Below are 11,863 nucleotides of genomic sequence, written 5' to 3'. Positions count from 1 at the left end.
TTTTAACATCTAAGAGTAGGCAAAAAGGGCCTGCCATCCTCACTGTGTGTTTATTGCTTTATTGTGTAAACAGAAAGATTTAATAGCACTATTAAAAGTTATATGAAATGTGGATATCGATTTTTTTTGGCAGAAATAAAGCGTGAATATAAGATTGTCCTAATGAAACAGAACTACTCCAACTCTACCTGTACCTTAGCTGACGAGCTGAGCTGATGTTGTATAAGGGTCTACCATTAACCAGGCTCATTGTTTATATAACCTGGGAATAGTTTTTCTGGATCAGAGCTGTCTGAGTGCACTGCCTTCAAGACAGGGTGACTGTAGGTGTCTGGAAACAGCTACAAGGACAGCAGCAAGCATCGAGCAGTGCTTACCCAGAACAAACTAGCAATCATCATGCTTCCTGACTCAACTGCACTATCCCTAAACTGAAATTTGTCCTTAACAGATGTTTCTCCCCCTCATTTTTTTTTTTTACATAAATCACTGATCTTTTGTAGCAAAACATTTGTTTGTTGTATAGAGACCCTTTCTTCCATAATGCCCCTTTAGTTCTCTGTTATGAGAGAGAGGGAGATATCATACCTCCTCTCTTTCCTCATGAATTTGTGATGTACAGACCTTAGGTAATGCTGAGAAAGGCCACAGGTGCTTTGCAAGGGCAACTGTTCTGCAATGTGGTTGCACAAAGCCTCCCTTGGCTGATTAGAACAGATGAACTGGCAGGGCCGCCGTGTTTAACTCTGGGAAAATTGCCCTACTGCAGCAAAACCTCTTAAGAGAGGTTACATCCTTCTTTTTGCACAATTCAAAACTGATGTTGGCATTGTCTCTGCACATACAGATCCTCATATCAGTCTAGAGATTTTAAGTCAAGGTATCAACACTGCCCCCCCACCCCCCGGGGGAAAAAAAAAAAAAAGGCGAAAAACAAAACAAACAAAAAACCAGTGGTGCAAATAGAGACCTAAATTGTTTATCCCCTCCTGGATCCAGCATATTTGACAAAGTGGTTCCAGCCTACCAGGACTGCTAAGGTAGAAATTGGCATTTTCTTTACCACAGTCTACAAAACAGAAAGTTTCATGCTATAGGCCTACAAGATTTATTTGACATTTTAATCTATAAATACATGAGGTTTTCACCAGTAAAATCACAGGCATTTTCTCAGTGGTCATTGCTACAACATACATTTGGAACAAAAGAACACATAGTATTGCATGTGAATAAGCAAACTTTGGTTGAATTTCTAAGGACCAAGCTCTCTTACTTGTTAAACAATGGCCTGCAGAGGACAACAAGGCAGCTGAAAGCCACACTGAATGCTACACTCTGGAAAGCTTGGGACACTGTAGAACTTAATTAGTTTTTTGAAGGCACCTTTTTTGAATATCATCATGTCTTCAGGCAGCCTGGAAAGAACTCTGGCATTTGCACGAGATTCCTTCTTGTCAGTGGCTGCTGCTTTGGGGTTACATTGCTCCAGATTATCAGTCATTGGCACACTGGTGCAGCTAAGGGAACGTGCTGTCTTCTTCTTGCCTTGAACAGATAAATAACTAAATAAAAAAGAGGTTAACTTATGTTTGGTAACATCTTGGACATCTTCTGGAAAACAGTGATCCAGAGGATCCTCTTGACCTTTCACCTGCTGACTAATCACACATGTACTGGGACTTACTGATAATTTCTTAGGTTGAACTACTGTTTTTCTGGAAGGTGTTTTGCATTTCCCTCCATCTAAATAAAGCTGAGGAACATTACTAATGACATCAGAAGTAGGCTGAACAATTGTAGTGGGGATTCCTGCCCCATCACCAGAATTAATGTAGTGCAACCCATAATTCTGCCTAATGATTTGGGCTGCAGTGTGCTGAATGATGCTCCAGTCCTGCAGAATATCTTCCCTGGTTGTGAACTGAGAAGTCACAGTAAAGCGAATGATGAACTTGTCATGGATAGTTGCTGGAATGAGGAAAAGCCTGCCAGAACTGCTTAATTCTTTCAGGAGTTTTTCTGTCAGCCAATTGGGACCCTGTTTTAAATATGAATAATAAAAAAATACTGTAGTTAGAATTTCCAGTGACATCCAAACTTATCTAAGAATTGCAATCAAAATTTCTTACATGGAAGTATATTCACAGTTATTAATGTCTGGGGAGAGGTCAGCTGTGGTCAGTTCATTCCAAAGAGATTGCAAAAGGGCCAATCTTTACCTTTAGGCGAAATACAACCAGTCCAAGATGTCTCTTGGCAGGAATTTCAAAGAGTGGGTCACTTTTAACCAAGGATTCAAAGAATTTGGCTGTTTCAGTACCCTGTAATTAAGGGGAAAAAAGTTACCTATTTGTTTGTCACAAACAAAGCATCTGTAAGATGCTGAACTGGAATTCCTTTCCTTACTAAAACACATCATTCCAATGCATGAATAAGAGCAAACAGAAAAATTACATCAAAACTAAGAATTTTCAAGTCTGTCTCTATTTGCTCAAATCCTTAACGTGAGTAACTGGCCTATACGTGGGACTTTCTAGAAGGAGGTTTGAAAACATAATGTGCCTTCTCATATTAGAGTCCTTTTACAACAACCATTGATCCACACTGAGACCCCTCATATTTACATTCCATCAGAGACTTAAGCCTGTCCATTTTCACAGTGAAGGGTTCAGCTATTCATCACAGCCTGCCTCCCAAACAGCCTCCACTTGACCTCAAAGAAAGCTTATCCAGATTATGGCTCAGTAAAGTGCAGAAGGCAGTGACTGACCAAGTCCCTTTCCATTGTCCAGTGCTGTCAAGAAGGGGACTGGAAATGTTTTGTCTAAACAGTCAATCTTTACAGATTATTTTAGAGTAAAACCAGCGTGCATTTAGAATTCACATACAAGCTTTACATGTGGAAGGATTTCTGTTACTCATCTCTGCATCTCTGAGTTTACTGATCTCACCTACCAAGAACTGACCATAACACACTGGTAATTCACACACCTGTCTGACATGAGCTTGAAGCTTTTTCACCCCAAATGAACGCAGCACAAACCACAGCTTCAAAGAACGAAATCGACGACTCAGTGGGATCTGCCAGTGCTGTGAAAACACAACAGCACATCAGTGAGTGCAGAAACAACAGAAGGAGAGTTCCCCTTCCACTGCTACATCTCTTGCTTCAGACTCAGGTCAGAAACCTTTCTTGAGATGAATAGTGTCATATTACTGAAATCTGCTAAGTCTAAGAAACAGCCATCAAAAAACACTGTGTTCCCGTATTTTTCGATTATGTGCAAAAATAATATTTTGGCTATTCCCTTTAATTTATGTCTTAGATGTGCTGAGAATTTTTAATTAATTACCAGGTTATAACAACTTTTTGCATTTAAGAACATAATCAATTTAAGATGTGGCCATTTACACTTTAGGACTGACTAGTGCTCACTTCAGCGCCTGTAATTTCCTGAACATTTTCCCAAATCAACGATAAACAGCAAGACTTGACACTGGGGTAGACAGCTCCAGATGAAGTAACACCTACTCTAAGGAAAGAGTCAGAAAACATGTACAGGAATATTTCAGGGAAGCTGCACAATCACATGCAGGGTCCAATTTAACCACAAGAGGGACCCAATATCTGTTTTCCATCCCTCCCTCTCCCCACTACAGTGAAAAGCACTATTGATTTCAAGAAAACAATTATCTTTTCAGGACTAGGGTGAGATCATAGCAGAAATAATTGGCAGTGAATATTCCTTTGTATTACTGTACTGAAATCTGCTGTAAGATGTATCTGAAGTGAAATGCCTCTTAGCTCTCCTATGAATACCTTAATCTGAAGAAAAAGTGTAATTCATTCTTTTGCTGTTTCAGAGCATGGCTTTTCCATTGCTTACTCCTTTCTCTCTTTTATTACATATCAGAGGTACAAGAAATCCAACGAAAATGGCATCAGTAGGAATTACTTCAGCAACACGATACACAGAAATGACCCTTTGCATTAGAAAGGCAAGGCTGGATCTCAATCTGTGTAAAAATCTCAAGTACTTCCATCTGAAAGCACTTTTATAATTAATCTTCATAACCAGGGCTTACTGCAAAGTTTTGCTATTCTCTCTGCATTAGGATTTCAGTATAATTTGGTTTATGTAGTAAGACCATCTATAAGATAAGAATAGTCCAGAATGTGACAGGAATTTCAGAGTCTGTTTGAAAATTTTATAGGCAATATAAAATATCAACTTAAACAATAACTTACCATGAAGTCAATTGCAGCTCCTGAATTGGCATGTCTGAGGTAGACAGGGTTAACACTGAAGGTTTGATGTAACTTGTATTTATCTTTAACCCTATTGGTTGTAGAAGGAACTAGATTTAGCAAAATAAGTCCAGAGACAAACTTCACAATTTGCATGTTATCCTTTTGGTGTTGTTTGTGCTTTGACTATACTCACCAAAATCCAGTGCAGTCAAAATGGACCATCATCCACTTAGAAGGATTAAAAGTAAAGGAATCTGCATATTCAATTCCATCCAAAAACAATCGAAATTCAGGACATACAAATGCTGTTCCTGCATATGCAGCATCAATATGAAGCCAGAGTCCCTCAGCATCACCTGTTGGAATTGAGATTGTTGTTATGTAAGGGATATAGGAAATCAAAATGCATGCTAATCTCTCCTCTCTGCAAACCAGGTGCGGTGTTTTGGAGGAGGCAGACAAGCAATTGACAATCTAATTTTGTTCTCAAGGTGTGGATCCATAATGCCAAAATATAGGATAATGCTGAAACCAGGTGGACTCTTAATAAAATTCACTGTTCTGTATTTCAGGTGTGTGAGTCTTTTTAACATTTCATTTCTCTCACCTGCCCTTTCACAAAGTGAAATTCCACAGTACCCCTCAGTTGCACAAGGCCAAAATAAAGACATAGTGGCAAGTAAAAAAGGACCCAGAAACAGAAGCCTCAATCTGACCCGTAGCAGAAAGCTCCTCAGGTCTGCAGCAGCTACTGGTCAGAATTTATGCTGGAATAGAATTTGCAACCATGTCCAATTTACCTATTGAAACTGGTTGATCCAGAGGATGACCTACCAGAATCCACCTTTAAAACACCTTTGCTAGATTAAATATTAATATATCCATCCTACAACAGTACCACACAGTCTGTATTTCCTGAATAACCACATTAAAGATTTATAGTTGGCAAACTTCATCCATCCATCTCAAATAAGACTGTATTTTAGCATCCTAATCTAAATCTTACAAAAATCACTGCAATCTTGTACTGACTTCAGCCATCCCTGAGACATGTCTGAAAAACTCAGCTCTCCTTGGTTTTGACATTCTAGATACTTTCATAGACCAAAATCAGGGGAAAAAAAGATACTTACAAACTGGACCCAGTTCTGAGAGATTGTCAAAAGCACAGACACCAGTTGTACCCAAAGTTGCACAAACCTAGAAAAAAAAAACCAAACCTGTTATAATGGATTTGGTTTCTTTTAATACATGGATGTAGCACTTTAAAAGTTTATTGCAGATAGTCAAAACATTTTTTTATTTAATAAAATACAAATTCTTGTAGGTATTTGAACCTTCAGCTAATGTATTTTAACACAACAAGAATTTTTTATATGTAATTTCATGTTGACATTAAGAATATAACACTATGTCAATACCCCCAACCAGAAAGTTGAACATACAAAAACTGGCACTAGGCCTTTCTTTCTGTCTTCTGCAATGGCTTTCTTCAAAGTTTCACCTCTGAGGGAAAAGTTCTCATCCACAGGCAGAAATTTTATCTTCACAAGAGAAATCAAGCCAGCCTTTTCTACAGAGGAATGTGCCTTTAAAATAAGAAAAACAGTAAGAACTCAAGCTCCGAGGCTGAAGAGCTGTGGTAAGTTATGGCTTTATGAAAGACAGTGGTGGCAAGAAACACAGAGATAATGACCTTATTGTAATCCATATTAATGCAAGTCTGAAAGCATCTTCTTTGTGAGTAAGTATAAGAAATAGTACACTGTAATTCCAAAGAATGCTTCATTTACTTGGGTACTGGTGTCTAAAATATAATAATAGGCATCATCTTGTATTTGGAAGGCCATTTATCAAAACTCAGCTCTTAAAGGAGTCTCTAGAAATGAATCAACCTCAGTTTATTCCCTTCTCCCTGACATAAGAAGAGAAATTCCCCGAAGTGTGTTTACTTCTGGACAGAGCAAAACACCTCACAAGATGAAGTCCTGGTAATTATACTGAGAGAATCAGCATGAGTGTCTCTTCTCTGGCAGTTTTCCCAGGGGAATAGAATTGTTCAGTTCAGGAGGCCAAGGACAGAACAAGTTTGCTGGCAAAAGCCAACAGTGGAACCCACAACCAGGAATAGCATTTATGTAACAATGCCTTGAGCGTGCCTGTCTCTGAGGGGAAGGAGGCTGGGAAGAAACACAAGATGAAGCAGCATGAGATCAGCACCTAACTCCTGGAATAAGGCTTTGTGAAAAACAGGAAGAGCAGAAATCAGTCATGTGAAACAATCTCTTGAGGACTGCCAAGACCCTGAAAACTTTGCCTCACATGATCTAATTTCCCCATCTGCAGAAAGCAGCAGTAGGGGAACTGGTCTATGCTTGTGAGGCATTCCTGTGTTGTACAGAAATGCAACTTCACATGGCAAAGGCTGAGTGAGACAACAGAAGCAATTTGTTTTCCTTGGAATCATAAGAACCTACTTGATCAGATGCGTAAGCAATGAGGCGAGAATTGAGCGAGGACTCATCACTGTCTGGCTCAGAAACCTTCATCTCCAGAATTTTGTTCTTCCTTGCTGCCAGCAATGCAACCAAGGTTGATTCACTCACAGTGCTCTGCAAAGACATTGCTCATTTACTGCAACTGCTACTTCATTGCTATTTTGTCAGGGATCTGCTGAAATCAGTGGAGTGCCCAGCTGCCCACCCCCTCTTTTATTCCTGTTCCTGCTTTTCTCTGACGCAGTGGAGAGTCATTAGCTGATGAGCAGCTCTCTGGGCCAGCAACACAAAACAAAGCCTTTTAAGAGCTGCATATTTTAACATACAGCACTGAGTTCTGGGGAGTAAATAAACCACATTTTCCTTTTCTGTTCTACAGATGAAACATAGTATTTCCCATAAAATTACAAACATGATCAAAGTCCCTTAAAATAACAAAGACGCAGCACTGATTCCAGGTTGAACATACAAAGGCTTATGGCTTCCAGAAGGAGGTAACAGATCAGGCCTTGATCTTGCACCTCTCCAAGACAAAAAGTAGACATGAGAAAAAGAAAAAATAACTTCTTGTATGGATAAAGACTGTGGCAGAAGGGTAGAGACAAGGTTTCCTTCTCCAATTATGTAAGAATCACATTAGTGCAAAATTTGGTGATGTGAAACAGCTTGAAGAAATGAAATCTGACTCATTTGTCCTCAAAAAGACCACAAGAATACCTGCTGTTTGTCCGTAACACAGCACAAAAAGCAGTAGCAGTTTCCATTCTATTATCTTCCTCATTTAATACTAAAATTTGGGAAAATAATGCCAGATTGGGATTTAGACCCATACAGAAAATTTTGTTGGTTTTGTCTCTAGGAAAACTATCACCCAGAGGGAAATTCACTTGAAAACAAAACGCTGATGAGGCCATCTCTAGTCTCCCCTACCTGCAATACTCCTCCACCCACACTGTCAGGATGGTAGTGCAGGAATTTATCTGGAAGGCCCAGCATTTTAGCTAACCAATCCATCACATTCATTTCCAGTTCTGTACAGGCTGGGCTGGAAGCCTAGAAAAAAAATATTAAAGGAGAATCAGGCTGTAATTCACCCTGGGCACTGATCCCTTGTCCAACTGAGATCTAAGAGAGGCAATGAGCTAATCTGATACAGCTACATGGAGACCACACCCACCAATTTATTATAGGTTTATGAGCTCTCTTACACAGAGAAACACATCTAAAAATCTGGGCAACTTTGGCACTGGGGAAAACACTGGCTTCAGAAACTACTGTGGTGTGCAGAGTCATAAGCAAGTAGTGCTCTGTAGCTGCAGCAGGAGGATACAAAATACGCAGATATTCTGGCCCAGGCCACCAAACAATTATTTTCAGAAGAGGAAAAATAGGAAGTGTGTTCTCTCAAAGGAGCAGGAGAACTGGAATGGAGCCCAATCTAGCCTGCAGTCATGGATGGTGGCTGCTCTATTGCTTGCACTGCTTGTGTAACAGTCCTGGCACTGAGACCAGATGACAAGGAACAATGCTCGCAGTGGGATATACAAAGAATTTGAAAACAGACATTTTTAGTGTATTTTTTTCATTCACCTCTTACTACCGGTAATGCGTGTTCTTACATGTTCTTTTGGATTGGTAATTTTTAAGTGACAATTTTCATTTATGCAACAACATACAGCTGGTTAAAACAAATAATCATACTGACTCAGAGAACAAGAAAGAATGTCTATGACCTGCTCTTGCACATTACACACAGGAGAGGAATGTCTAAAATAGCCCCAAAAATTTACCCATGTGAATCCCAAGCAGTTAATTGCATCAGCCAACATATCTCCAAGGAGTGAAGGCCAGGACGTTAGAGCTGGAAAGTAGGCATGCATGTGTGGACTTTGCCAGTGGACTACCTAGAAAAGAATTATGTAGAAGTTAAGTCTGAAAATGTCACAAAACTTTGCATGAGATGTAGTGGTTAGTATCCGTTTAAACTGAGAGAAAAGGATTACAGCAACATAATATGTGCAACTATGTATCTGCTAGCAGAGAGCTGCAGAGATAATATCAACAGGGGAGCAGCACTAGCAGATGATAACACTGCATTATTAACAGATAAATTGCAAAAAAACAGAAAAGCATTTATCTGAATTAAACAGGCATTCTGAACAGGAAAGGATGCTGTGCTATGTTTGAAAGATCAGAGTGAGATATTTATCTTTATAAAGGGAATCCTTGCAACAAAGTTGCTCATTTTGTCAAACAACTTGCCTTTAGCTACACACAGCAAATTACAACTATATAAAGCCTTCTATACACCTGAAGGAGCTTGTGTGTGGGACACCAGCATAAGTACCTGTAATCTGATTGCCTCTCCTACATCAGATCAAGTTTCTGCAAACATCTATAAAAAAATCTGAGAACAGACTTTGAAAAAGCTGCTTAGCTAAAACATGCAGTTTGGTATTCCCTTATGAATTCCCTTAGCAGAATCTGCAGTATTTATGTACAAGAGGAAGTAGACGTTGACATTCAAAGTGCAGGAGACAAGCCTTGTATGTACATGAAATTGGGCAAGAGTTGTTTCACCTTGCTGTGCCGAGTTTCCACATCTCTGAAATTAAGATTGTATGGTTCAGCAGGTAGAGACATTGTGAAGCTAATGATTTTCTCATACTGGTGGATTTGTTTCCCTATAAGCAAATATGAGTTATATACAAAGTAGTTAAAAAATACAGTCACAATCAAACCCTTAAAATTATAGCTAGGAACATAACTGTGGACATAACAGCTACAAGATTAATGCTACATTTTTGGGTACTTATTTAGAACAATGTTCTGCAGAACCTGTGCATTCCCAGGATTTGGAGTTCACCCCAGGTAGTAATGGCTTTTTCCTGTCATGATTATACTTCATTTCTTACCCCTGGCATAATAATCTTCTCTATATCTCCAAAGATGTTGTCCCAGCTGTCTGGGTCCATTGGGGCAGAGTCTGGCAGCTGGGCTCTCATGTAACCTGGCTGTACATCAGGAGTCACCCGTCTCTCTCTCACATTGCTCAGGTACTGGCAAATGTAATCCACCATCTCTTTCCCTGGAAGAGGCAAACCAGCGTTTCTAGTCTCAGTTATGGAAGCACTAACTAGCAGTACCAGCACTCCACAATCTCTGTCCTTAGCATTGGACAGAGATTCCAATAGCATTGGAATACTGCTCCCAGCTCATCCCTCCTACACCCTACTTGTCCCATCTAATAATGTTGTAAAACAGGCACACAGGATTTTTTGAGTGTCATCATTCAATAATTCAAATGTACCTTTAAAACACAATATTGGTACAAGTACAGTTTGTTTGGTTACTGAAAGGTTTGATTTTCTTGCCTACAAATTAACTGAAACTGCATTTCACAGAAATTCAATTTTCATATTTTCCTACACTTCCTTGTCATTATAGCAAAACTCCTTTAGCATCCTCTGAAATCAGCTGCATAGCTCCACACTTTTTCTCCACTTTTTAAGGCCATCTCCTGCAGCCCTGGAACCAAAGTTATCTCTCCATCTCCAGAAGTGCTCAAGTACCACTGCAATCTCAGGGTGTCAGCCAGTGAAGAGCTACTGTGCATAACCCCTTAGCATGTTTATTTGCAGCTTGCCCACAGCATCTTAGATGTAAGACCAAAAAGGCTAAGTTACCAACAGACTCTAAATCCATTAATTTAAACTCAATCCTGGGACCTTTTGTCTCAGCCTCAACAGATCCAAGTCTCAAGGACAAGTGCACAAATAAAGAGTATATAGCCAATCCTAATTTTGGGTATCAATTGCAGCCCTAAAACAGTTGATCTCCACAAGCAAATATTACCTATTTTCAAGAGCCACTGATCACTCACCTCTCTGTCTGTACTCCTCAGGCTCCATACTGATTCCTTAGGACTGAACCTCTTCAAATCTGAGCCACAACCTTTTGGGAGCCGTGGTCAGTTTGGTCTGGTGCCCTCCCAGCTGCTTCCCCCTTTATAGCTCCCTTTATCTCTCAGACTCACACATTCTGGAAAAGGTTTAACAGGCAGGTTATTGGTGAGTGTTTATCTAACTCCTCCCAACTGAGGGTTTTTACAATCTCTCATGCTCTCATCTGTGCTCTTTTGATGTGTAAGATAGTGTATCACTAAGAGGAGCTGCCTCTGCACTTTCCCATTTTCAATCTTTCAGAAGTCTCACGGTAATCCATGCCATGAATATAAGGCACATTAACATGAGACTTGTGGGAGAGAAAAAGAGAGCTTTCAAAACCAAATAAAAGCTAGCAGATGTTATGCCAGCACACCCAGCTACTGTGCTAGCAGTAGCCATTAAAACAAGGTACCAACACACAATAAATTTGGCATGGGAGACAGAGACTTTTCCTAAGAATTGTTTTGAGAACCATATTAAAAAAAAAAAAAGTATACCTACATCCCCACAAGTCTTCAGTCCTCATGCTGCTAGAAGGAAAGGCTTCACAGTTATTGCTAGCTCCAGAACTATCATGTGAAGCAGCAATGATTCTCTTTGTGGATTTCCTGCCCTTCTGATCAGAGCAGGTTACACTAAGCAGGGTGATGCTCCGCCATGGATATCACCCTAGACCACTAAGCTGGGAAAATTTACCTTTTCCCTCACTGTGCCTTCTTTTCTCCTGTATTACATGCATAAGCACTGGGATTTAGTCTTGTCTCTCCAGAATTCCTCCAAGTCCTCCATCTGGATTGTTCTCAGTTTGAAAGAACAGCCTTATAGATTTCTTGTTTCTGTTTTAGGACCTGAAAACACATCCTGACCTCTGGCAGCAGTCTTTGACACTACTCAATGCTGAATCCTTATCCATCTTCACTTGCTCTACACTGTACCAGGCAGACCTGGGAAAAGAGAGAGAGGTAGGACTTGAGGACTAAGCATCAGAAAGAGAAATTATTTCCCATACAACATATTCTTGCCTGTTTCTGCCATACCCGTGGCTCCTGCTTGGGGCTGGTCCTGCTGGAGACAGGATGCAGACCCCATGTCTGATACCTGACAGCAGTTTTGTTGTTGTCTCACAAGAGAGAAGAGCAGCTGCCAGAGCAGCTTTGATTCTCTGC

The 11,863-nt window shown here is 40.0% G+C and overlaps 1 protein-coding gene across 2 annotated transcripts; it reads right to left on the bottom strand.

The window, feature by feature from the left end:
• Nucleotides 1–578: 578 nt before the first annotated feature.
• On the bottom strand, nt 579–11,614 carry HDC (histidine decarboxylase). 2 transcript variants are annotated; one of them, XM_062501115.1, is made up of 12 exons: nt 10,634–11,614; nt 9,666–9,838; nt 8,541–8,654; nt 7,681–7,803; nt 6,730–6,864; nt 5,698–5,841; nt 5,386–5,452; nt 4,446–4,608; nt 4,250–4,340; nt 2,992–3,090; nt 2,220–2,321; nt 579–2,038 (listed from the first exon to the last, which is right to left on the bottom strand). In XM_062501115.1, the coding sequence occupies exons 1-12, from the start codon at nt 10,659–10,661 to the stop codon at nt 1,277–1,279; spliced, it is 2,001 nt and encodes a 666-aa protein (XP_062357099.1). In that variant the 5' UTR covers nt 10,662–11,614; the 3' UTR covers nt 579–1,276. The 2 variants fall into 2 exon arrangements, with proteins under 2 accessions (XP_062357099.1, XP_062357100.1); XM_062501116.1 differs by lacking the exon at nt 2,992–3,090.
• Nucleotides 11,615–11,863: the final 249 nt, after the last annotated feature.

The sequence above is a fragment of the Cinclus cinclus genome, chromosome 13, assembly GCF_963662255.1.
Source record: "Cinclus cinclus chromosome 13, bCinCin1.1, whole genome shotgun sequence".
NCBI lineage: Eukaryota > Metazoa > Chordata > Aves > Passeriformes > Cinclidae > Cinclus > Cinclus cinclus.
Note: the sequence above shows the minus strand (reverse complement) of the source record. Positions and strands in the feature narration are given on the sequence as shown.

Bases quoted from the DNA above. Each gene is read 5' to 3' on its own strand.
- HDC (XM_062501115.1), bottom strand. From the start codon at position 10,661: ATGGAGCCTGAGGAGTACAGACAGAGAG. The intron at 6,865-7,680 runs GTAGGGGAGACT...ATGTCTTTGCAG, and splicing joins TGGGTGGAGGAGTATTGCAG to AGCACTGTGAGTGAATCAAC. The intron at 4,609-5,385 runs GTAAGTATCTTT...CAATTCCAACAG, and splicing joins CTCAGAACTGGGTCCAGTTT to GTGATGCTGAGGGACTCTGG.